The sequence below is a fragment of the Ricinus communis genome, chromosome 5 (assembly GCF_019578655.1).
Source record: "Ricinus communis isolate WT05 ecotype wild-type chromosome 5, ASM1957865v1, whole genome shotgun sequence".
NCBI lineage: Eukaryota > Viridiplantae > Streptophyta > Magnoliopsida > Malpighiales > Euphorbiaceae > Ricinus > Ricinus communis.
In genome coordinates, this window is record NC_063260.1 from 23,697,927 (window position 1) to 23,724,591 (window position 26,665).

Below are 26,665 nucleotides of genomic sequence, written 5' to 3' on the forward strand. Positions count from 1 at the left end.
TTAGGTCATCAAATGTTTTCTTTTCTTATTTATTTTATGTAAAAAAGACAATAATTATGATTAGATCATATAAATTAGTCACAATTTAATTATTAAATAAGACCATCCATTGCATTTGCAATATGGTAAATAGACTTGTTCATCACTTAGTTTTGATAGTAACAGCACACCTTGTTAAAGGTTATTTTTTTCCTTTTCAGTTTCAGTATCATTTTATTCACAATGGTGATGATATAGGACATTTTCATGATTTTCTTGATTCAAAATCCAAGGTCTTAGCTTTAACCAACAAGACACTATTTTTTTTTTTAAAAAGAATCAAGACTTAAAACAATAAAGAGAGTTGAAATGTCTCCATCCAAGAATAACCAAATACTATGTTTTATGATTTTTTGTCTTCTTAGTAACTGTATATTTCAAGAGTCCTTTTGTTCTTTTTATATTTTTTATCCTCCTGGTAGGATTTGACTGCCCTCCTTCCTTTGCTTAAGATTAAAAGTTCTACCTGACAACTCTCAACAACATAGGAACAAATAACATTTCTAATTTCAACATACTTAATCCAATCTTCAGGAAATACTTGTACAATGGGCAACATGCTCTACATGAACTGGAAGGGCAACCTTACCTTCAGTTCCAACCGCTAGCCCAGTTGCTTTTTATGTGGATAGTTTGCTTCTAGAGACAAGGTTAGGGCTACCTTTTCAGGACTTGATTCTTTCTCCACAACTTTGGTATTTAACCTCTTTTGGGTATTGGGATCACTACAAAAGTAATAGTAATTTAAGCCTGCATGAGTAGGATGATGGGGTTTGGTTAACTACAGCAACTTGAAATGGGAACATGATATGAAGCATGTGTGAAGCACAGTACTGTAATGGCAACCCATTACTTTGCAGGTAAAAAAGTGAAGATATCTTTGTCAGAACCAAGCCACAAATGTTTACATCTTTAGATGCATCTGAAAGCAAGTTCAGGATAGTTTGCATCCAATGATGAAACAATGAAGGCTTCAGTGAGGTTGCATCAAAAACTTTTCATGCAAGTCCTTAAAATTTTTTTCATGATTTCAATCATTGACAAATGTGTGATTTTGCTTCTTCTTAGTCAGGTTTGTTCAACCTCAGGACATCCTACATCGTTCAAATGCTTGCCTACCTTCTGAAAAGGAATATGAAATCTAAAAAACTCTATTATATCAAAGATTTAGCTATGCAAGGTTAAGCAATCAAATATGACATTTACAACTTTACACTTTTGCATTTCAATCAGATATAGCTGCCCAAACGTATGCCTGCCTTGTGCGCTTATAATGCCCTTTTCTTATGGACACATTACCTAATTGAGATTGTAGCCAGAGGTTTAATCTGCATTACTTATGACTGTGACGTAGAATCTGATTTTTGATCGGCATCAGCTGTGGCCTGGACTTGAGCTGCATATTGCAAGTTCCACAGGACATCCTCAAAAGAAGGACGAGATGAAGGCTCAGGAGAAATGCATTTGCTTGTGATAGAGACCACAATTGATAATGATTCCTGTGAGCATGTGGTTAAGACAACTGGGTCCACAATACGCCTTCTTCCATCCTGGCTGCCAAATGATGCCTGCAATTTGTGCCACCATGTGTTAAAGAGGTATATTATCCCAAGCTAAAGACTTGATAAGAGATATCAGACCTTATTTTGTTTTCCTTTTTATACAAAGAGTAAATAGCATTTCAATGAATAGTAGAAGAAGGAAAAATAAGATCCCTTATTCTATATCAACATAGATAAAATTGAAGTTGAGATAGACATGAAACATCTCAATGGAGACATTTTAGGAGAAAGACAAGCAAAAAAAAACCCTTACAGGTTTGTTTTGGACATAGGAAACTTCAGAGAGTTGCAAAAAGAGTAGTCCAGAACTTAGAACTTGTAAAATTGTAGAAGTAACAAGAGGAATACCAGAAGGCCATAGAACAGTGCAATAACGTTTGAGAACTGAACATTCAATACTATTGGAGTTTTTAGCATACCATTTCATTGAGCAGAAAGGCTTCTCCTTTCCCAGTTACTATGGGGCCGACAAGCGATTCAAGAAGTACAAACCCAAAGTTGTAAACATCATCCTCTAAGTTTGTCCTGTAACTGCAGAAAATGATAGAACATAGCATTAACATGTCATATCAGCAAGTGAAGAGTTAAGGAAACTTGAAACACTTCATAATAATTATTTCTTATGTGAACTATACATGTCATTTTGAACTCTTTTGTTGATTTATGTCATCTTCAACTGATTCGCTTGATTATATCATCACAAATAGAACCAGAAGATATAGCTACTATACTGGTTACATAATATTTGACAAGAATATTGACTTTGTAGAAACATTCAAAAGGGATGGATCAGTTAACATTTCAGCAACAGTAATGTAGTAATAATGATGTTAGGGGGTGGCAAGGCACCAATGGAATAGTCATCAAGAGGTAACCAGGATTAGTGAAATGGTAGCAGTAAAAAATGACTAATTGAGATAATTATTGTAGGTTGCAGTGGTAATAAAAGTTAGAATACCTAAACAACCAAAGACTTTTCTGCACTAACACAGAAAAAAGAGAGAGAGATACATCTCCATAATCCACTATATGCTGCAACTTCTACAATAAAGTTACCAGATGCTTGCATTTATTCTGTTTTGAGTCTCCACTTTGTTTTATACAGCCTCTGGATAAATAATCTCAGAGCCCCAGCAACAAAATTACTTAATAGTAAAGAAATAGTAAAGAAACCAATTTTGGTGCATTACCAAGAACTTATCACCTAGAATAGTTAGCAACAAGAAATGCATACCGTGATTTTTGGGTCTCCGCCTTCACCTACAGCAGAGATACAACATCAGGTGACCACTTTGAACCAAGATAAAATTGCTACTTTAACAAGTTAACATCATTAGCAGCCAAAAATACCTCTAGTTTTTCAATCTCTTCTGTCATTACAGCCATGCCATAGTCACTCAGTTTCGCAATCCGATGCTCATCAAGCAATATATTGTTTGTTTTGAGTCGATTGTTGAGAGTACCAGGAATCACCCCAGTATGTAGAAAATGCACAGCCTTAGCAACACCAATAAGAATTGCCAATCTGTGCGACCACTTGAGGACTTTTTCAGGGCAAGTTTCTGCATACAATATACAGCAGAACTATAATGTCATGCAACAAATAAAAGCAGCAAAAGAGAGAGAGAAGATATAGTAATTAATGGGTTGGGATTCTCTTCAAGAATCACGTAGTCTACCCTCATCTTTCTCCCAAACATATAAGCATCTAAAGAAATAAACAGATGTTGATTCCACACTCCCCAGAAAACCAACCTGACAGATGGGCACGATAGTTTCCATTAGATACATATTCGTAAATAAGGAAGACTTTGATGCCACTTAAATCATCTAGTCCACAGCTGTCAATGCAATAACCCAAGAGACCAACCAAATGTGGATGATGAAGCTTTGAAAGTAAATCCAGCCGAACTTTAAGATTTTGAATTGAATTTTTCTTCAATAAAGTCAGAGACCGTATAGCAACATTGGTGCCATTCTCCAATCTTCCTCTGTAAATCTGACAAGGAAGAACAAACGGAACTGAGTGGCATGGGAGACGACAGATAAAATTATATTAATCCAGAGATTGCCTTGTTTCATTTTTTTCTTCTAATCAACTGATAATAGCCTTGACATGAAAACTATATCACCAATGTTATTCCTGGCATCTCGACTTTTTGATTTGAGGCATATTAGTTTTATTTCACAAAACTACAAGACATAAAGCTGAGAAGTTGAACTTCTTACCAAAAGTCCAAATTTGGTCAAAATAGCGGCCATATTATCAATGCAATAAAAAGAATTTAGTCAACTACTAAATTTCACGAGCATGTTTGAGTTCTTAAGAAGTACCTTTCCAATGGAGCCTTCCCCCATAAATGTTGATGAATCAAAGTTGTTTGTGGCTTCTGTCAATTCTTCAAAGGAAAACACACGGTGTACTGGGGCACCTTGTGTACCAAGCTTGGCTGTTTGAGAAATGAATCCTAAAATGGAATAGAGAGCAAAAAAGTACTACTAAATGTTTGGACATTCCTGTCGAATAATCTGATTTTTTGCAAGATTTTACAGTACTTTTATGTGGGTGATAAAGGAATAAGAATAGGATAAACTGACAATATGCAACTTACTGGCATTTGCAAGAACTTCGGAGGAAACTGCAGTGGGCGCATTATCTTGCACAGCCTTGGCGAATATATTTTGCTCAAATGTTCTTCTAGAACTGTATCTTCTGCAAAAAAACAGAACTCCTAATGCCACAAGCACCATAACAAGAACTGCTCCTCCAATGACAGCAACCAACGTTCCTACCGCTCTACCTCTTGATTGCTTTGCCTCTATATTGGCCTCTTCACAGTATGGCTCTTGATGCTGATATTGGCCATTAATGGATAAACAATTCCCACCAAACTTAATTGCTCTCTTGTTTGACATACTGCCCAAGCAAGAGGGAAGTCCACCAATGAATTTGTTTGTAGAAATATCCACGAACCCAAGGTTGGAACCACAACTGAGATGGTCTGGAAGTGATCCACTGAGCATATTTGAAGCTAAGTTCAAATACCTGATGTTTGGCAAAGAGAACAGGGAAGATGGAGGTGTTCCACTCAGACGATTTAATGACAAATCAAGATGTTGAAGTTGACTCAACTGATCAAATTGTGCACGAATTTTCCCTGAGAAGGAATTATTGCTTAGGAGAATTGTAATCAACCCTTTAGGCATTGTAGGTAAGTCAGAATCTAAATTGTTCTCTCTTAAATCCAACACATGCAGGCTAGTTAAGGCACTCAAATCAGGCAATGTACCAGTAAGCTGATTGTGACAGAAGGCAATATCAGTTAATGTGGAAATTCTGCATATTGAAGAAGGAAACTGTCCCTTAAACCGGTTATTCTTTAAGCTCAAAACAGTGAGATTCGACAAGGAATCCAACCAATCCGGGATAGATCCATTGAAATAATTCCCATCTAATACCAAAGAATTAAGCTTAACCAGTCTTGATATTTGGGGAGGAACTGAACCAAACAAAAAATTTGAGCTCAAGTCCAAGAATTCAAGTGAATATAGCCTGTGAATCTTATCAGGAAGTGGTCCCCAAATCCCCAAAGAAACTAAGCTAACAACTCTCAAGCTGGTTAATCTTGCCAATGTTGTAACAAGAGAATCAATAGAGAAACTCTGAGATAAAGTCGGACCAGGAATTGCAAATCCATTGAAGTCGCTAACCCTTACAATCTTATCACCCTTAATTTTAAGCTCAGTTATAACATTGTCCTTGCAAATGATGCTCATATACAAAGTTGAAGGCAGGTTGCAAGGTTCTCCACTGTAACTTCCCCATATATCCAATTGTGAAGGGTACTCCAAATGCTTCCTGACCTGTAGTAAAAGCTGATATTGATAGGTTTGTAACTCATGGGTCCTAGGGATAAGGAATGCCCATGAAAGAAACAGTATGAGAAACCAATTTACCAACCCCATTGAGGACTATTCTCAAGGCCCAGACTTTATGCGTTTCACTAAGGTGAACCAAAACCCGAGAAGGAAGATGAATGCAAGAGACTGAAAAACAGAACCATTAAAACAGAAAAACGAAGCTCTGTTTAAACCCAAACCAACTCAAGAAGAGAATTCAGGAAATTTAGACCCGAATCATAAGACATAAAAAGATGCTGACTTTTCACCTAATTCGAGGAAACCCAGGAATCAAAAGAGGCTAATTCTCTTGGGAAAAATTAAAGAATTCACTTTTTTCGTAAAATGGCAAGCGGTTAAGCAGAGTTGTCGAAACCCATGAGCTAGAAAATAAAGAAAGAAAGTTAACGAAACAAAGAATGCAGTTAGGATACTGTCAAGAAAAAACACAAAACAAGCAAAACCTTTAGCCAAAGCCAATGGAAGAGAGAAGCAAAAAAAGAGACGGGACAAAACCTTGAAAAGAGGAACTAAGATTTTCAGAGCTAAAACCAGCAATGTAGTTCTGGTATGAATGTCTATAATAAATGCGAGAATGGCAAGTGTGAAAAGATTATATAATTGAAAGGAGGTAGTTGAAAACGACCGTACAGTGAACAGAACTGATAAGAGAGGTTAGCATTTACTGCAATGGGAAGTGTGAGAGAGAGGCACATTAATGGGTTTGGATATTTTCTTGAAAGGAGAAAGACAAGGGAAGCAGTGTGGTGGTGTTTTAGTGCTAGTGCATATTTTGCATATGTATACAGAAAATGAAGAAGGAAATGGAAGAGAAGATAGGATTCTTTAGATTGTAAGTTTGTTTTTGTCACTGTTTTTATTTATATTTACTAATTTTATTTTCTGAACAGAGCTGCTGTATTTATATATGCGACTGATATATAACTAATTGCAGGTTTTGATTTGTTTTTTTGGAGATATGGGTAAAGGATTGTCTTGTATATCCTGTGATTCTTCTTGTATTAGCACCATTCACATTGCCCTTTGCCCTTTGCCCTTTGCCCTTTGCCATCAGTCACATGGGTTTGGTTTTTTCCCTCGTTGTTTGAATTGGTTTGGGTTGTGTTGTTTTGACTGGTATAACCCTGTAATGATGTGCTTCACTTTCCTAAAAATTTCATTGTAAGATTTTGTATAAATAACATGAAAGAAACTCCTTAGATTTGGTGTAGTGGTAAATTCTAAATTACATTAGGATTATATCATTGTGAAGCAAATTCTAATAAGTCTTGCCGTGGATAAACAGCCCCAAAATTCTTTCTCATTAACAATATCTAAAGGTGCAAACCAAGGGACTTAAAAGGGAATACTTTGAAACTTGGATTTCAGCAAAAAGCTCTAGTAAGTGGACCCATTACCCACAAGGACAGCCTGTGTTTGAATGCAAAAGCACGTTCTTAAGAGAAAACATTGCCTTCAAATTAGAATCCCATGTTTCTTCCAAGTCCTAACCTTATCACTAATAAATTTGATCCCATAAAAAAAAAACAGAAGAAGATTAACAATGAATTGTATGCTTTTCTTATTTTGTTCTTGCCCAGACAAAGAAGCATGTCTGTTGGGTGTCCAATGCAGCTGGAGAGTGAACTTTCTTTCTTTTTCCTTTCTTTTTGAAAAAAAAAATATTATATATGGATTTGGCATCTGACCCGGTCAAAAACCACCAGTTATGCAAATATATCATGTAAAGATGAGCAGGCTTTTGGATTGTATATGATTAGATTGGACCCACTAATTTTGATAAGGCCGGTTGTTCTCCTGTCACTCTTAATTTTGTAATTGGGGACCCAAATTTTATTTTAGGTACCAAATATGTGAGAAAAATGTCAGTTTAAGGTTAGGTTTGTGACAGTCATGCTTTAGAGAGACTGTCTTCTATACAATTTTCAGAAAATATTGATAAGGGGACCATAATCTTTTTCCTTATTTTAATTCCTTTGCATAATGGGAATTTGTGTGCTAATGTCACTTGTTGCTACTTTAATTTCTACTTTCACTCAAATCCATAATTGGGTATTATGTGCTAATGTCTCTCATTACTATTTAAGTGTCCCTTTTGTTTGTGAAATAGAAATTAAAATAATAATAAAAACATTTAAAAAGATGAAAATAAATTTATATTTTTTCTAGCTACTAGTGGATGACGGTGTCAGTCACCGTTGGCTAGTGTCAGTTGAAAGTCGTACAAATGGTTGTCAGCAGTTATATGCTATGGGATTATATATTTATTTGTATTGTTTTTTATAATAGAGTTTTTAGAAAGAAAAATAATATTCAGTTTTCTTTTTCATTAAAATATTTTCTCCATTGATTAATATATCAAACGCACAAAAATGTGAAAATATTACAGCAAATTCTGGATCATGAAAAGCAATATAAGAATGATAATTTATTAAAAATAAAATAAAAACTTACCTTATTAAAATTATGCAGATATAACTTATGTTATGCATCCTCAATATATATATATATATATATATATATATATATATATTCAGAAAATGACAAAAAGAAATGGGTTGAAATAATTATCTTGATGTTGTGCATTTACATGTGCTTGTCTCATTCTTTTTTGAATCTCAGTGCAGTTTGCAGTAATTATTTGTAGAGTATTAGGATATGATTGAAAAGGTTTTGGCTTGATTAGCACATTAATTAAGCAAATCACAAGGACAGTAAATGGCAATTATTATGTTCAAAATAATTAGTCAATGAGTAAAGCAACTTGGATTCGATTCCATCATGGGAACAATAACAAGAAAGACAAAGACAATGATAAAAGAGAAAGAAGACTCTTACTTTCAGGTAGTTTTAGTGAAGATTTTAGCATCATCTGCTCTGCATAAAAGACAACATCAAGTTTCTAGGGAAACATCAAAGGAAGCATATATATATATATATATATAGTTTCACAAATAGGAGTGCACAAAAATGATGGCTAACGACATAAAATAAAAGGACAATCATATTAAAGGGGACCGTATAGTAAGAGACAATTGTAAAGCATATAAGACATCAAATTGCGGCCAAGCCAACTGAACTAGTTGCCTTATTCCATCCATGCATCGTTTACATGGCCATCACCCCACTACCCCACCCCAAAAGACTTGTCTCAGTGTTACATTTTTCTGCCAATTTCAGGCCTACCCATTTCAGAAGAACACAGTTTGGGATTGAAATTCTTTAACTAAATTGCTGCCTAGTTTATGCAGGGATGACCATGCTTGGGGCAGAAGTAAGGATGGAAGAATGGTTGCCCCTCACTCATAATTCAATCAACAATTTATGAAAATAAATTATATATATATATATATTAACTGGAATAATAAGGAATTTAAAGAATTAACACGAGCAGTTCCTGACATGGAAATTATATTTCAAATTTCATATATTGATAATCAAGATAAACTTGAGTGAAATCTAATTATTTCATCGTTCCTCTTGAACATGGAATGTGTCGCTTCCATCTGGAGGAACAATTGAGTACACAGACACAAATGAGCGGCTCATATTTCACCAACTTAATAGCACACAATTTAGAAAACAAATCATTAATCAGGAAGATGAACTTCCTGAAGTAAGAAAGTTAAGGCACCAGAAATGTTAGATATCTCACAATTATGAGTCATGGGGTCTGCCAATTTGCAGTCATCAACTACAATTCAATGCAGAAGAAAGATGGAAATTTAGACTATAAATGGTCCACTCAACCTTATAAAGAAGCTTATGGCACCTAAAGTTTTCAGTAAATCTACCAAAAAAAAAAAAAAACCAAAGAAGGTGTTCGGCAATATTAGTTTCAAGTAAATTTAGACAATAGAAACCGAATCCCCTCAAATTGAAATGAACGGCACTAAACAGAAACTTCTAAGTTCAACAAAAGTGCAAATTGTTATGAAATGGATTTCAAATATAAGCTCATGTGAGAACATCCCTAGGAAATGATAATACAAGTTAGCATTTACATACTGAGAAGTTAATATTTTAACGACTTTAAAATGAACAATAAGGCTCCCCAAATGAAAAAGAACATATTACTTCACTGTCTCAAAAGCACACAGCAGTATCAGATTTACCATGTCAGATTAGATCTCAACAACTAAAGAGAACATAAGAAACTGACTTTAGATGGTAAACTAATGTCATCTCAGTCAGTTCTCAACATAAAAACATAACAACATGGAGATTCACCTTTGCAGGAAGCTTAAAATGCAAGATTGCTGATCAACACTGGTTCCTCCTCTATTTCAAGAATTTAATGATTTTTTTCCATGAAATCATACATATCATTTAAGTTACTAAATCCTTGAAATCCTCTCTGTCCCTGGTAGGCCTTGACCGCCTCTCGATAATCCACCTCATTCACAAACTTCTTCTCAGACCGCTATTAAACACTGTAACCAAATCTATTTCTTCTCCATACTAGAAAAGAAAAAGCTTTGGCCATTTAGAAATGTTAGAATATCTTCACTTTGTTCACAATATCACATAGAAGCCCGGTAGTTCCAATATCTTCTTCTCCAAGCCATGCATTAATAATTGAACTCTAAATGCAAACTGTCTGTTTCTGACCAACCACAATTCATCAAAAGCTCTTTCTTTTTTTTTCTAACTTGATTTGCTTAAGCTTATCATAGACCGAACAGCCAAAATGTATGACCTACTTATTGAATCAAACTCCATTTCCTCAATTTCATTGACAAACTCTATGCTGTGCCAGAAGCCGATATTGGAAGATTAGTTATGTTGCAACCTAAATCGGAACCATTGTATTCTGAGCATTTGCAAATCACAACAGTAGAGTATAGCTCCAATGCATAAGTAAGGTTTTCATTCCTTTTAAGTAGATCAAGATTAGGCATAATTCTATTCCCTATACCATGCGACAAAATCTGTGCCTTTTGCACATAGAATTCTGCACAGGTCAGCTTCTACTAAACCTATTTTGACTCAAAAAGAAAAAGAAAGAAAAGAAAAGAAAACTTAATCTTCAAGGATCTTTTCAGGGAGAGCTAAAATAACAAGTGGGTCCTGTGAAATTAAGCTGGAAATGTGGGATTTAGTAAATCCATGAGCTCTTAATAATTCAAGGGACGAGTTGGTTTCTCTATGCTTCCAATATTAACAACCCACATGAATTGGTGACATAAGAGACTGTTAACGATTCGTGATGTCTGTCTTGCGAGATTGAAGATAGAAGCTTTTGTATCTGTACATAACCGAGAAAAATACTTTTTGTTTCATAATTTTGCAGCAATTTAGGTGTAACACGAGACATAATTCTTTGAAAACACAAGTAGGGTGTGAAAAAAACAATGAAGATTGTGATATATTGAAAACTAAGAATTCTGAGTTCCTTTACATGAATATGTTGGTATATATACGGAGATGTTGTATTGACAAGGATTTTGCAACGGTTGCCTGCCTAACAGCTCTTTCTGTTAGGGGTAATGGTTGAAGTGACTTTTCCTGCTGTGCAGGAAAGGTTGCTCCTTTTTACCCAGAGGTCTGTGATGATAGGTTTGCACAAGCAACCTAGCTTGTGCAGCCTCTGAGACCAGCTTCTTTTCCTATTCCTTCAACACTCCCCCCTCAAGGTGGGTTCGAGTAAGTTTATAGAACCCATCTTGCGGAGGATTGTATGATGATTCTGCTTATCAAGAGCTTTTATGAATATGTCTGCCAGCTGGTCTTGACTTTTGATGTAGGGAGTCTCAATCTCTCCCTTTTGAACCTTCTCCCTAATGAAGTGACAATCAACTTCAATGTGCTTGGTTCGTTCATGAAACACGGGATTTGATGCGATGTGTCGAGCAGCTTAATTATCGCAATGCATTTGCATTGGTCCTTTACTTGTAACTTTCATGTTTTTGAGGACTTGTTTGATCCAAATGAGTTCGCTTGCGGTGGAAGCCATTGCACGGTATTCAGCTTCGGCGCTTGATCTGGCCACCACACTTTGTTTTTTACTTTTCCATGTTATCAAGTTTCCTCCTACAAAGACACAGTAACCAGTGGTTGATTTTCTGTCACAACTTCCAGCTCAATCTGCATCAGAAAAACCAACTATGTTAGTAGTATTGTTCTTTTTCATCCAGATTCCTTGTCTGGGAGTTCCCTTGAGATATATGAGGATTCGATCTATAACTTCTAGATGACTGGTGCGAGGGGCATGCATGAATCGGCCATCGCACTAACTCGCAAATGAAATGTCGGTCTAGTGATGAAGATAAATCAGTTTTCCTACCAAGCGCTGATAGTGCCCTATGTTGGTTAGGAGGCCTCCATCTTCTAAGTTGAGCTTAACTTTGGTTTCCATAGGTGTGAAGGCTGGTTTGGCACCTATTTTTCCAGTTTCTTTCAAGAGGTCGAGGGTATATTTCCTTTGGGATAGAAATAATCTCTTGTTGGATTTTGCCATTTCTATGCCTAGAAAGTATGATAATTGACCAAGATCTTTGATATCGAATTCTCGTTTCAGACTTTGTTTGACATCCTCTATACTTTGATCATCATTTTCTGTTATTATAATATCATCAACATATACTAAGACAACAATGGTGAGATTAAGAGTGTTTTTGACGAACATAGATGAGTCAGATTCACATTTGCTGAAATTAATGCTTAATAAAAAACGACTGAGTTTAGCATACCATGCCCTCGGAGACTGTTTTAGGCCATAGATAGCCTTCTTTAGTTTACATACCATGGATGTGTCTGAGGTTGACTTATGACCAGGAGGTAGTTTCATGTAAACTTCTTCTTCTAAATTACCTTGTAGGAATGCGTTCTTGACATCCATTTGAAATAGGCTCCGTACCGATTAATTCTTTATTGAGAGGAGGATTCTGACTGTATTCATCTTGGCCACTGGAGCAAATGTCTCTTGATAGTCAACTCCATAAGTTTGAGTGAAGCCTCGGGCTACAAGTCTGGCCTTGTATCTCTCAATAGTTCCATTATTGTTATACTTGATCTTGTATATCCATTTGCATCCCACAGGTTTTTTATCTTTTGGAAGACGGATAATACTGCAGGTGTCATTTTTCTCTAAGGCATGAAGTTCTTCTTCCATAGCCTTACACCATTTAGGGTCGGTGTTGGCTTCATAGAAACTTGTGGGTTCAGTGTGTTTTGAGATCTGACAAAGATAGTTGCGATATTGGTTAGATAAGACATTGTAAGAAATGAACTTTTGGATTGGATATGTTACCGAATGAGACACGTAGTCTCTAAATTTTACAGGAGGTTTGGATAGGCGAGTTGATCTTCTCAAGGCAATTTCTTCTTCGTGAGGCTGCGCAATTTCTTCTTCTCCCCTTGAAGGAAGCGGCCTTGAGACAGTCGGAGACTCTCCCTAAGGCTGATAGCCTTGTTCAAAGCTGTTAAGAGAGAAGTCAGAGTTAAGCGAAAATAAAGACTGACAAGGAGGAAAGGGGAAGGGAACATTGGTGGAGGGTGAGTAGTAGGGTTCGGTTTCCACAAAGGTGACATCACGAGAAACATAAGTTTTGTGGTTTAAAGGATCATAGCATTTGTACCCTTTTTGGGTGGAGGAATAGCCTAAAAAGATGGTCTTGACTGAGCTTTTGTCGAGTTTGTGCGAGCGTTTGATATGAACATAACAAACACATCCAAAAACTCGGAGGTGACCTAGATCCATTTTTCAATTTTTTAGAACTTCTAGAGGGCTGAGATTTTTTAAGGTGACAGTAGGGAGGCGATTTATGAGGCATCAGGCCAAAAATAGAATGAGCATGATGCTGAAAAAGAAGAGTGCGAGCGACACTCCATTTTTGCGTTCAGACACTCCATTTTGCTCGGGGGTATTAACACAAGTGGTTTGATGTATGATACCATGATGTTTAAAGAAAGTGGAAAAATTATGATTTACGTACTCCGTACCATTATCGGAGTGAAATTTTTTTAATTTTGCATCATATTGATTTTTGATGAAATGAAAGAAATCTTGAAAACGAGAAAAAACTTCATTTTTTCCTTTTAATAAATATATCCAGGTGGTGCGGGAGTAATCATCAATAAATGTGATAAAATAGCGAAAATGATTATAAGCAGTAACGGGAGCGGGTCCCCAAACATCAGAATGAATTAAATCAAAAGCGTTTTCAGACACAGTAGATGACAAGGAAAAAGGGAGCCGCGTATGTTTTGAAAATTTACACACATCACAATTGCTAGAATTTAATTTGGAACAAAATAATTTATTTAAAATAATATCAGAAGGATGCCCAAGTCTTTGGTGCATAAGCATATCTTGGGACGAATTGGCGGACACAAAATAGGCCTTGGGAGGGTTATGCAGATAATAAAGACCATTATGTAATTGTACTTCACCAATCGTCTTCCCGGAAATTCGATCCTGAAACATGACCGAAGATGGTGAGAAAATAACATTACAATTTAAATCGCGAGTAGTTTTGCCTAGAGATAATAGATTAGATTTAAAATCGGGCAATAATAAAATATCATGTATATTTGACTGAAGTAAATTTGTAGTGCCATATCCTTGAATTTTGACTTTGTTGCCATTAGCAACTGTCACATGATGAGACTCACTGATAGAGTGAATTTTTTGTAATTGGGTAGGATCCCAAGTCATGTGATCAGTGGCTCCAGAGTCAATAATCCAAGTATTATGGCATTTATGAGATAAATTTAATAGTGGTTGGACCGAACCTGACCCATCGGATGGGTTTGAACCGAACCGGCTGGGCTGCTGGACCAAGGCCTGGAGTTGGGCCAATATATCTGCCATTTGGGCCTGAAAAGGCTGATGGGCCGAGTTAGGAGACTGGGTCGAGTTGGCTGGGCCGCATTGGGCCCACAAACAGATCGAAATGGGTCAAGTTGGGAAGGGTCGGGCTTGTCGGGTCGGGTTGACCGGGTTCGGGTCGGGTTTGATTAAAGATACCCGACCCGTCCCTTTCTCCCATTCTTTCTCTTTTCCAATTCTCCTCTCTCCTGTCGCCGCCCCCTCTCCTTTCTCCTCGTCCCTCTTCGCGTCCCAGCGCCCGCGAAGGCCGTAGTGCGGGTGGATGTGCCAAGCCGCCTCGCGGGTGTGACCCTGCCGTTGGCGGTGGTCAGCCGGGCGCCGCGTCGTGCGTTGTGGGCGTGGTTGTCCGTGTGTTGCGGGGGGGAGGAGCTGCTCATGGTGTTCCTCCGCGTTTCTTCGCGCTGAACACTGGCGATGACTTCGTCGATTCAGGGAAGCTCGGTTGTGAGGAGAATCTGCGATCTCAAGCTTTCATAGCTTGGATCTAGTCCTCTAAGGTAAGTATATACCAAATCTTGTTCGTTCCTTTTTTGAATTTCTTGTGGGTCGATTGAAGGCGGAATGTAGTTTTGCAACTCTTCCCATCGAGTGAGAATTTCGGTTTCATATTGTGATGAATTTTTGGTACCCTGCGTGATTTGAGCTAACTCTTGTTTGAGTCTGAAAATGTGAGCAAAGTTGTGTTGTTGGCCGTAAAGGCTTTGCATTTTTTTCCAAATTGTTTTTTATGATTCCATCAGAATGCAGAAACGGGATATTTAGAGCTCCATAGTATTTGTGAGCCAAGACATGACCAAATGGTCAGATGTCTGCCATTTCTCTATTCTGTCAATTTCTTCCTCGGTTGGGGCTTCCGGCCTTTCTGGTTTTGGCCGTTGTTTTGTTCCCGTAATGAATCCCAACCTTTTTCTGCCACTGAGGGCAATATACTCAGTTTTGGACCATTCGAAATAGTTGGAGTTGCCTTTGAGGATGATATTGGTTAATTTTTCATTTTGAGACATGGCTGAGATTTTTGTTTTTGAAAAAAAAAATGGTAGATGATGGTTACCGGTGAAAACCAGGCTCTGATACCATGTGAAAAGAACAATGAAGATTGTGATATATTGAAAACTAAGAATTCTGAGTTCCTTTACATGAATATGTTAGTATATATACAGAGATGTTGTATTGACAAGGATTTTGCAACGGTTGCCTGCCTAACATCTCTTTCTGCTAGGGGTAATGGTTGAAGTGACCTTTCCTGCTGTGCAGGAAATGTTGCTCCTTTTTACCCAGAGGTCTGTGATGATAGGTCTGCACAAGCAACCTGGCTTGTGCAGCCTCTGAGACCAGCTTCTTTTCCTATTCCTTCAACATAGGGCTTTCATTAATGCAAACTTACCAGCTGAAAGAAAATACAAATCGTGGAATTAGCTTCTTCACAGTGAGCTTGTGATTGCATCTCTTGTATTATAAGAAGAAAAATATATATTTTTACTGTACGTAATGAAAAATAAAAGAATTGAAAATAAAGAATAGCTCAAAATGGGTCATGTCGGAAAGCCCAAAAACAATATTGCACACAGTTTCATTTCTTCCAAATAACAGCAAGTCAGTAACTAACTACTAGCGATTGAAGAAATCTTGAATCTTGAGACATAATTCAATTTTCCTGAATCAGATAATTCTATAAATGTCTTCAGTTATCAAAGAAGACAGAAACCCAAGTAAGTTTGCTCTTTCTTTTTGTTTGAAAAAGTATTTTAAACACATTCAAACTTAATACTCAAATCAATGGGAAAGCTTAGATTCTTGTTTTTCTTTATTATTTTGTCCAGGTCATGTTAAAAGAGTAGCTGTTGTAGGTGCTGGGGTTAGGTATGTTTTATAGTTCTTATTGAATTTACCTTTTTTTTTTTTTCTCTTTTCGCTTTTTTTTTTCCCCTTCTCGTGGGATTTTGACTTTGTCCAATTATGATTTGTGTATGTTGAAGTGGGCTTGCTGCAGCTTACAAACTGAAATCACATGGCTTGAAAGTTACAGTATTTGAAGCTGAAGAAAGAGCTGGAGGGAAGCTGAGAAGCGTTAACCATGATGGTTTAATTTGGGATGAAGGTGCAAATACCATGGTATATAATTAGTTAAATTGAACTCTGTTTTAGTTCTCTCCCCGTTTGATGCATTAGAAAATTTGGAATTGAATGTATTGTTGTTTGTTTCCTTAATTGTGTAGACTGAGAGTGAAATGGAGGTCAAAAGTTTAATTGGCAATCTTGGGATTCGTGAAAAGCAACAATTTGTAAGGCTTTCTTTACCATCCTGAATCTCAAACATACTACTGCGGTTAGAATCATTGTACTTAGTTCTACGCATTAAAGCCCATTTCCTTTCATGTTATAATGTTCATGTTCTTCTGCTCCCATGTTTGAGCTCAAAGAATTTCGGACATTTTATCGTTTTCACTTTGATTAATTGGATGTTTTGTATTTTTGCAGCCGATTTCACAGAACAAAAGGTATATTGTAAGAAATGGGAAGCCAATATTAGTAAGTCCATTTGTTATACATTCAATTTAAAACTGAGTTTATTATTTTCTGAGATAGATTTAAACTGCTCTGCATTTACCTTTCTTCTGTAAGCAGCAGTCAGTGTTTTGACTGTTAGCTATAAATTATATTCAATGTTTCATGTCAGATACCCACAAATCCCATCGCACTGATCACCAGCAACATTCTCTCTGCACAGTCAAAGGTTTGGTTATTACAGATCATCGTTTGGAAAACATTCGATAACTTGCAAACTTTCCAATGTTTTATTTCATCACCATGAAAGGTCTTTTAGGTTCATCAACAGTAACATAGATGGATTGTTGCATAACAACCTGAAAATTACAAAATTTGGTTTTTACACATAGACTGATTGTTGCATAACAACCTTAAAACTGTGGGAATATTGAAGCTAGGCACATCAGAGCTCTATTCCTCTTATTGTTTAGGCTTAATTGGTATTGGAGATAAAATAGGCTTAATTGGAATTTTCTATTACTGCTTTGTGATTACTTGGTATTGGAGATAAGATAGGCTTAACTGGAACTACGATTTGTTGGCACTCACATTGATGTCTTGCTGTCTACAGATTATGATGTGCATGATTTGGTAAACTTGAAAAGTTTATCCAGATATAGATATGGAAGTATGGTACACATTTTGGTGATGTAGAAATTTACATCTGCTCGAAAGCATGGTACATTAACAAGAACTTGGATGACTTGTTAGAAAACAAGATTATGGCATAGGCATGCCAATCTGCTTTATTCATGTTTGATGAATGTATAATCTTTGCATAAAAAATTTCATTTGATATTTGAAATTTTCCTGATTTTTCTCAAGCTAACATGGCATCTGCTTCTATGCTTGCAGTTTCAAATCATTCTGGAGCCATTTTTGTGGAAGAAACGTGAATCTTCAGAAACGCACAATGCTTATACTGAGGAAAGGTTGTTAATTAAATATCAATTTGATTCAATTTCTTAACAACTCCTCAATGTTTTCTTTATTTTATTTTGTTTTTTACTGTATGAGGTTTGGGATTCTCAGTATTCTTACTATTGGCAATCTTGCAGTGTTGGTGAGTTTTTCCAACGTCATTTTGGTAAAGAGGTACTCCTCTCATTTCGATATAATACCAAGTTAATGATGTGTGATTTTCCTCTTATGACGAACAGGAAATTCAACTTATCCAATCACTAAATTTTGCATTTACCATTATAAAGAAGTCTAGAGTTTAAGATGGAGTGGAAATCTCTGATGCCTTGAATGACCTTTCCTATGTTCTTTTTATAAGGTTGTTGATTATCTTATTGACCCTTTTGTTGCGGGCACTAGTGCTGGAGATCCTGAATCTCTTTCTGTAAGTAATGTCTCAGATCTTTCTACTAGTTGTAACAGTTTATGTTTGTTATGTGGGCATTCATTATTTATATCTAGCTAGCAAAGATATTTAGCTGGCAATGCTGCTTATACAATGCATCTTCCTATGTAATCTGATTGATGTCAAGATAAGTAATAGGTTGGTTCATAATTTAGGATTTTTAAAATATGCGAAAGATTAGGACATGAGTCACAATCTTGTTAATCATCTTTATTTCTTTGAAACAGGTATGCCATTCTTTTCCAGAGCTATGGAATCTGGAGAAACGGTATTCTTATGCCCATATTATCATTGTTTTTTTGCTAAAGAACATTTGCTCTTTCTTTCCTCTTACATTGTTTAAATCAAATATGTGGGTTAGTTTACTTATTTGTGTACAAGTTCCAAACTTTGGTGAATCCTATTCCTACTTTTGTTAGACTTGGTTTGAAGAGGAAATTTTCAATACGAGAACTGCATTTTTATGTTTCTTTTAATGTTTTATGGACTCTCTGTGTATAATTGTGTCCACTTATTCACCCACATGTATATGGCTTGGTTAAAATGATTTAAAAGCACATTTTATAATTTGTATTGAATCTCTATGGTTTTCTACCTTACAAGCTGATAATACCTTATAGTTTTTGTGAACATACTGCAATATTGAAATCCTCATTGTAGCAGTATGTGATTAAAGGTTAAGAATGACTTAATTTGGCAACTTGATCTCCAATTTAAGTGGCAATGGCTTATGCTAAATTTTTCGCAGCGCTCTGTGAGAAATAAAATTTTTACACTGAATTTTGAGTGGGTTTGGCCTATGTCAGTCACTATCCTAATTTTTCCAATATTGCTTTTCAAGATTATTTAAAAATTATATACTGCTAAATGTATATGGATGTGGCCCCTTCTTTCGCCTCTGTTTGTAAAACATGTGTATCTATCAGAATATTGACAAATGAAAGACACTTCACAGGTAACGCCAGCTGATTAGTGCATGCTTTTCTTTGTTGTTAGATTTGGATCTATTATAGCTGGGGTAGTTCAGGCAAAATTATCTACCAAAAGAGGGAAGAGCCAAGAAACCAAAGGATCATTGGTAAAGAAGAAGCAGCAGCGTGGTTCATTCTCTTTTTTTGGTGGAATGCAGGTAGTCATATGGGTGTTGTTGGAATAATAAGATGAATAATCACTAAACCTTGCACTTAGTTTTATTTTGGAAACAAAATTGTAGTTTGTTTCATTTCAATTTAATTTGGTTACAGTTTAGTCACTTTGTCAATAAGGAATTGACATGTCGCATTTTTCTCCATTAATTACTAGTCTTTTATTTGTTATTTTTGTCACGTGTCAAACTTTCATTTATGCAATAACTAAATTAAAATATAATTAAAGTTGAATGGTTGAAATGAAACAAATAAAAGTATTGTGACCAAGTGAAATTAAGTATAAAGTTAAGTGACCATTTGTATTATTGTTGGGGTGTTGTTTGTTCCTCACAGAGTTATGATGTATGCATTACATTTCTCTATATCCTTACTATAGAAACATTTCTTAGTAGAATTCAGATTAAATACACTGTTTGCTTCCTTGCTTGTTCTTCTCTTCTTCTTCTTTGATTGTTCAGTTTTCTCTGCAACTTTTGGAACCTCTGAAACACATTTAGAGATTAAATTGAGTAACCTTTGCTGCTTTTTTGTGCTTATGAAGTGTGCTGTCGTGCACTATCTACTTAACATATTTGGATCAATCAATTCAGAGGGTTTGCTATTCTAAAGGCATCCTCATCACTAACTGAGAGTTTTTAATATTCTCAAGAAGGTTTATTGTCATTGCTTAAGCAATTTAGGATTCATAAGTCAAATTTCCTTATGGATGTGTTTGTATTTAATCAACAAAACCTTCTTCTTTATCAACAATTATAATGTCATTAGTGTGCTTTCACCTGCAGTGCCATGATAATATCCAATGTGGTTACTCTCAGCATTTTACTGCTCTATTCACTGGGATCATCACAAAACTTTGTCATTCTATATAATGAATGCCCAAAATTAAGAAGCTGCTATTAACATAGTCAATCAAAGCTATAATAGTTTTTACTATTTTGTGCATGCTGCTAGCATACATATTAAATACACAGTCCTTATTATCTGATTTGTTTTTACTTACAGACGCTAACTGATACATTGTGCAAAGCACTTGCGAAGGATGAGCTTAGATTAGAATCAAAGGTCTTCTCTTTGTCTTACAATCCTGATTCTAAGTCAGCAGTAGAGAATTGGTCACTTTCTTATGCTTTTAAGGGCGCCAAGCATTTGCAAAACTCATCTTATGATGCTATTGTCATGACGGTTAGTAATTGCCTTACTGACAATACTTTCCTGGAGGTTCTTTTATTTTTTAATGACCCTGCAAACCTTGATCTATGTCAACATGTCTACCAAAGACGAGTTATAACTGTAGGCTCTGGCATAGGCTCAGAACTGGTGCCAAGAACTTGTACAGTCCCTATGTATGAGGCAACTGAGATAAATGTAACAATAAAGTAAGAAAGAAATAGATTACTGAAACAGACAGTTTACAGTTTTCCAACTCCATGATTGAGTTGAATTAAAATGAAAGTTGGGTTTCTCAAGGAGAAACCTCTACCTCCAGATGTTATTGATACTCTGTTTTACTGTCTAAAGATGTATGCATGAAGCTGACTAAGAAGTTTCATCTACTTATGATGCCTGGACTCTTTGCTTTTAGAAATTAGAGAACTTTCAACTTTCTCATCCTGAATTAAAATATGCATGCATGCATCCTAAACTTGTATCATTCACTTCTTCTAGAAGAATACTACTGTTTTACTAATCATAACTTCTTTATTTCAGGCACCATTGTGCAATGTTAAAGAAATGAAGATCACAAAAAACAGAAATATCTTTTCACTGAATTTTCTTCCTGAGGTTATATTCTCTTTAGTAAAAGCTTCCTGTTGTCCTTGGGTACCTATCTTGCAAATTTACCACGCGCTTGGGATATGCACATGCATTCCTTCAGCAAGAATAGCTAAAAGAAAATATAGTGTATTAGTATTATCATGCTTAAGATATACAGACTTGCAGATAAGGTCGTGTAAATTTGACGTTTCATTCTGTATCCTTCTTTTCAAAATTTATTTGGAATGGAGTTGTTTCTTGGTATGATCTTACTTGCAAGTCTTCATACCATGTTATTGTGTTTTCATAGTCCTACTTCCTGCATATTCTCCAGCCCTGGAATTTCTAGGCCTGTTGATTAAGTCATTATGTGCGAGACAACTTTCTTTATTCTTGATAAGGCTTCCATAAGTAGCAAGTTGCCGATGACAAGAAGAACACAAAGTGAGAAGCAAAAGTCACAACTTTGTACACTTTTTCTTGGCATAACTCATGGTCTGCACCATGTAATCATGCAGGTGAGTTATATGCCGCTATCAGTTGTTATTACCACTTTTAAGAAGGATAATGTCAAGAGCCCCCTTGAAGGCTTTGGAGTTCTTGTTCCTTCTAAGGAGCAACAGAATGGTCTAAAAACCCTTGGTAAGGCCTGGCTCCTGCTCAATGAAAGCGAGTAACTCTATCTTTCAAACAGGTTTACCATATTCGTATTGTGTTGGCAGGTACACTCTTTTCCTCTATGATGTTTCCAGATCGTGCACCCAATGATCTGTATCTCTATACAACCTTTGTTGGAGGGAGTCGAAACAAGGAACTGGCAAAAGCTTCAACGTATAACAGCTTAGTACTTCTATTTTTACCGCCTTTATTTAAGAGTTAAATACTATTTACCCCCTGTGGTTTGGTCTAATATATGAGTCAGTTCCTGCATCTTTTCTATTACATTAAAAACCCCTTGGGTTTTAATAAAACTAACTACTATCACTTTCCGTGTTAGTCAAATGACTAAATTGATAATTTAAGATTACAATTTGATCTTTAAACTTATTATCAAATATCAAGCTCGTCCAAAATTAATTTCATTATCAAATTAGAATAAAATCTTATTTTCAGCACAAGTTAGTTTTAGTATCTAATTAAAACAATAAATTTATATATTCTTTTTTTGCTCAAATTTTTTATTTTTAATACAATTTAGTTCAAATTTAAACATTTTAAAAATATTTATATTTACAATAAATTACTATATAATTTAATTTTAGTTATTAATATAAAATAAACATTTCTAGTTAAAACATATCATTCTATTATTATTTTTTATATATATTATAGTTAAACTATATAAAAAATAAAAATTAAATTAAACAATCATGTCTTAATCTAGTGAAATAATCTAAACGCCAAGTTGATAAATTCACTATCAATGAAGAGACCATGTTAATCTTGTATGTTAAAAATAAAATTTTTATTGACTATTCAAATGAAATTAATATGAGTAAATTTTTCATTTTTAATATAGATTAATTTTAATGTTTAGTAAATATAATAACTTGTAAATATTTATTTTATTTAAAAATTTAAAATTAAACTACATAGTAATTTAATAATATTAAACAAAAAATAGATATTTTTAATACGTTTAAATTTTCTTAGAATTAGATTATACTAAAAAAATAAAAGATATAAACTAGTAAAATTTAATATTTTAATTAGACACTAAAATTAATTTGTGCTAAAAATAAGATTTTACTCTAATTTAATAATAAAATTAATTTTGGACAAGTTTGAAACTTGATAATAAGTTCAATAGTCAAATTGTAATATTAAATTACCAATTTAGTCCTTCGACTAACACGGAAGAAGGTAGTAGTTAGTTTTATTAGAACTTAGGGGAATTTTAATATAATAGAAAAAATGCAGGGACTAAATCATATATTAGGCCAAACCACAGGGATAGATAGTATTTAACCCTTTATTTAACTCCTCTCGCTCTTCGCACAACTAACGTTTTGACCCCTGTTAATTTTTCTTTCAGGGATGATCTGAAGCAGATTGTTACCTCCGACCTTAGGCAATTGCTAGGAGCAGAAGGCGAGCCCACATTTGTTAAGTATGTGTATCATTCCTAATCCACAATTATATGCGCACGCACATGTATGTGTATATATACTTACTAAGCCTGAATTTATTAATAGCCACAAATTACAATGCTCTTGTTTGGCTGCATTCTTGTATTGTTTGAACTATTGTACTACTCTTGGTGGCAGTCATTTCTACTGGAGTAAAGCATTTCCATTATATGGGAGGAACTATGATGCAGTACTTGAAGCCATTGATACGATGGAAAAAGATCTTCCTGGATTCTTCTATGCAGGTAACCTACTTCTTGATATGACTACGGAATATAATAGTTTGTAACCAAGGATTAGCGACCCCAATCTGGCCTTCCAATGTTCAAAATTGGAAGGCTTTGGAATTCAAGTTCTACAACTTTAAAGAGATTATGGGAATGGATTCTGTTGAGCAGAACATGAAAAGTAAGCAACTTTTGGTAGGCTCCAGCTACTTACTTTCCTTTTCAAAGGCCTAGACTGCTGGACTATAATAAAACTCTTCCCAACTGCTTGGTTTTCAGTCAACTACAAGGTGAAAAAGAAACTAATCATAATTTTGTTACTGGTTGGTAAATTATTTACTTGTTAGGTAACCACAAAGGTGGACTATCGGTTGGCAAAGCAATAGCCTCTGGATGCAAAGCAGCTGATCTTGTAATATCCTATTTGGAATCTTCTTCAGATGACAAGATGCTGAAGGAAGGGCCATCAAATTAGGAGTATACTCATCCTGCTCTTGACCCCCACTTTGATAGAAGAAGGTAGGTTCAAATTTGAGATGCCTGTATATGGGATCTCAGCTGTAAGCAAGCACCCAAATCTTTATCTTGTTTCTGCTTGAAAATCTTGTATGAAGGAATCACAGGTTGATGACAATGATAAAAGATCAAGATTCTACGCATGTATGTTTTGAAGTGTGCGTTTCATTATCTTAGATTTGCTTTGATTTTATGTGAATCAGATTGAAACATTAGGGTAGGCTTCTTATAAGGTCAACAAAATGATGGTTAAATGATGATTTAACATGCCTAAGTTTTGATGACCAGTGAAAAAAACTATTATATGTTCTCGTGATTTAATGTGGAAAAATAAAGAAGATTGGAAATAATGCATGTTATAAATAGACTAAAACAAGAAATAACTGAATGAAAATTAAGGAGAATTATTAAATTTTAATTTTTTTATAATTATAAATTTTATTTATTCCGCTGTGGATAAGTTTTACTATACTACTTCCAAATGAGATTATGTGTTGACATGGCATTAATTGCCCAAATCAAGAAAAAAAAAATGCTATATTTGTCTTAATTAATTCATAAACTCCCTTTCATTTTCTTTTAAATAAATAATAGTAAGCTAAATTTCAAAGGATTTAAAGGGAGAAAATAATTTAAAAAAAGAAAAAGTTTCTATAATAGTTACTTTTTTAAAAAAATCAATAAAATTTTTTCAAGCAATTTATTTTATATAATTATTACCTATAATCAGAAATTACCAAATACAATGGGATTTGATAAATTAATATAAAATAATTTTAAAAATCCTTATACTTTTAGAACTTATAAAAATCATTAGAATTTATAAAACATATGAAGAAAATTTTCAGTGATTTAGCAATTAAAAAAATTAATATCTTTCATAATTTAGCAATAAATTTTTTGATTATAAAAAAAAATAGTATTTTTTTAAATTTGCTAATTTTTTTATAAATCATTAATTTCACAAATAATTTAGTAAAAATAATATTGTAAAAGGATTTAAGAGGTTGTCAGCGACCTTTATATATAAATTATAATAGACAAAAATTAATATAATCATAAATCCATAATGTGTAAAACAAAATTAAATTACTTTATTTAAAAAAAAGTAACAATAAAAGTAAAAAAAAAAAAAAAAAAGGTAAAATAATATCTTCTATATAAACAGTTCATGCATGCAAGCCATATTATTATATCTTCCAAGCTGATTCTTAGAATAAAAGAAAAAAAAACAAAAAATGAATCTATTCTTCTCCTTGGCTTCTATTAGTTGTGTTAGTAATTGTAACGTGGGAAGGTTTCAGTGTTAATAAATTATGATTACGTTTGGTTATTTAGTTTTTTAAGAAGGAAAAGCTTCATTCCCCATGAGAATGATGAAATTAATTATACTCTAATTTTTAGGTATGAAAAAAATTAAAATTATATACATAAAATATTTTTTATCCGTTTGTTTTTAATAATAATTGAAAAATAATCCTCTGATATAAATTTTAGATTATTTTTTATTAGATTTTCATATTTATTCATTCTCTTTATTTTTCCATGATAAAAAGGATTGCTACTTTATATAAGATATATCTCTTTTTCTTTTCTTTTTTCTTTACGTAAAAATTATATATTTCGTAGCTATTATTTGATGACATATATTCCATAATTAATTATTTCATGGTTTTGTCAGGTAAAAAGAAAATTTGTATGCATTTCATTATAAAATTATTTGAAATTAAATAATATAATTAATTAAAACTTGAATATATTTTATTATGTAATGATAATATTTTTTTTGAGACTCATATATCAATTTAAGAATTTTTTATTTTTTAATAATTATTATTTAATTCCTCCCTCATCCAAACAAGTTTTACATATTTCCCCTCCCTTCCCTTTAATGATTATTTTTATATAACTAAACACAGTTTATCCTTCAACCCTTTAAATTATCTTCCCTTCCATTTCTGTCTTTGTGGTGATGCATAGTGTAAAGAAAGCCTTTGATGAACTGTTAGCTGGCGCTAACATTAGACATTATTTAATGTGCTTTGATAGCTTCCTGAATCTGGAAAAGCAATAATTTGTTCAGAAAAAGGAAAACCATTTTTTATATCGTAATGCCGGTATCATAATGTCGAAGACATATTAGAGAAGTTATAAAACTCTAGAGAAAGAATTCCGTTTTTTCTTTTTGAAATTTTACCTTGAAAAAGAAAAGATAATAGATGACGCCATAGCTTCCTCTTTTAATGGAATAACTTATTTGTATATGGCTAGGAATAAGAATAAACTTGCTCACACTTTAACTAAGAAATATCTGTATCAGGTATTAGAACCAGAATAATTGTAACTCAGGAAAATATTGAGAGTGAATGTTTTCTGCATCAGAAAATGAAAGGTGGCTTATATACGCCATTACAAAACAGGAATGAATCAAAAAGCCACGTACTATATGACAACAAAATAGGAATATAAGAAACTGATCCTAAAGAATAGAACTTCCCTTAGGACTAGGACTTATTGACAAACGTGGATTAATAAAACACGTTAAATAACAAACTTTGACTAACATTCCCTCCCTTAAGCTAATGCATCTGCAATTAGCTTACTTCAGTGGCCTTCATTACT

The 26,665-nt window shown here is 34.3% G+C and overlaps 2 protein-coding genes across 8 annotated transcripts; one reads left to right on the plus strand and one right to left on the minus strand.

Annotated features, from left to right (window-relative positions):
* Nucleotides 1–357: 357 nt before the first annotated feature.
* Nucleotides 358–6,455, minus strand: LOC8271768 (probable inactive leucine-rich repeat receptor-like protein kinase At3g03770). 3 transcript variants are annotated; one of them, XM_048374873.1, is made up of 8 exons: nucleotides 4,214–6,455; nucleotides 3,936–4,069; nucleotides 3,357–3,600; nucleotides 2,952–3,163; nucleotides 2,836–2,861; nucleotides 2,021–2,132; nucleotides 1,339–1,607; nucleotides 358–764 (listed from the first exon to the last, which is right to left on the minus strand). In XM_048374873.1, exons 1-7 carry the CDS (start codon nucleotides 5,565–5,567, stop codon nucleotides 1,377–1,379), a joined length of 2,313 nt encoding a protein of 770 aa, XP_048230830.1. In that variant the 5' UTR covers nucleotides 5,568–6,455; the 3' UTR covers nucleotides 358–764; nucleotides 1,339–1,376. The 3 variants fall into 3 exon arrangements, with proteins under 3 accessions (XP_048230830.1, XP_048230829.1, XP_015578122.2); XM_048374872.1 differs by having other exon boundaries at nucleotides 358–789; XM_015722636.3 differs by lacking the exon at nucleotides 358–764 and having other exon boundaries at nucleotides 1,077–1,607; nucleotides 4,214–6,452.
* Nucleotides 6,456–15,850: 9,395 nt separating this feature from the next.
* LOC8271769 (protoporphyrinogen oxidase 2, chloroplastic/mitochondrial) lies at nucleotides 15,851–24,186 on the plus strand. Of its 5 annotated transcripts, none has more exons than XM_048374696.1 (18): nucleotides 15,851–16,064; nucleotides 16,176–16,215; nucleotides 16,332–16,467; nucleotides 16,572–16,637; nucleotides 16,834–16,884; nucleotides 17,033–17,089; nucleotides 17,758–17,834; nucleotides 17,961–17,997; nucleotides 18,182–18,247; nucleotides 18,496–18,536; nucleotides 19,265–19,397; nucleotides 20,419–20,478; nucleotides 21,124–21,198; nucleotides 21,690–21,813; nucleotides 21,894–22,008; nucleotides 23,204–23,281; nucleotides 23,439–23,545; nucleotides 23,875–24,186. In XM_048374696.1, the coding sequence occupies exons 1-18, from the start codon at nucleotides 16,031–16,033 to the stop codon at nucleotides 24,000–24,002; spliced, it is 1,425 nt and encodes a 474-aa protein (XP_048230653.1). In that variant the 5' UTR covers nucleotides 15,851–16,030; the 3' UTR covers nucleotides 24,003–24,186. The 5 variants fall into 5 exon arrangements, with proteins under 5 accessions (XP_048230653.1, XP_048230652.1, XP_048230651.1 ...); XM_048374694.1 differs by having other exon boundaries at nucleotides 15,857–16,064; nucleotides 20,419–20,598; XM_002509502.4 differs by having other exon boundaries at nucleotides 15,868–16,064; nucleotides 20,419–20,598; nucleotides 21,894–22,002; nucleotides 23,207–23,281.
* Nucleotides 24,187–26,665: the final 2,479 nt, after the last annotated feature.

Bases quoted from the DNA above. Each gene is read 5' to 3' on its own strand.
- LOC8271768 (XM_048374873.1), bottom strand. From the start codon at position 5,567: ATGGGGTTGGTAAATTGGTTTCTCATACTGTTTCTTTCATGGGCATTC. The intron at 4,070-4,213 runs GTAAGTTGCATA...ATTCCATTTTAG, and splicing joins CGAAGTTCTTGCAAATGCCA to GATTCATTTCTCAAACAGCC. The intron at 3,601-3,935 runs GTACTTCTTAAG...CTTCCTTGTCAG, and splicing joins GGGAAGGCTCCATTGGAAAG to ATTTACAGAGGAAGATTGGA.
- LOC8271769 (XM_048374694.1), top strand. From the start codon at position 16,031: ATGTCTTCAGTTATCAAAGAAGACAGAAACCCAA. The intron at 16,885-17,032 runs GTAAGTCCATTT...GTTTCATGTCAG, and splicing joins GAAATGGGAAGCCAATATTA to ATACCCACAAATCCCATCGC. The intron at 23,546-23,874 runs GTAACCTACTTC...TTTACTTGTTAG, and splicing joins TCCTGGATTCTTCTATGCAG to GTAACCACAAAGGTGGACTA.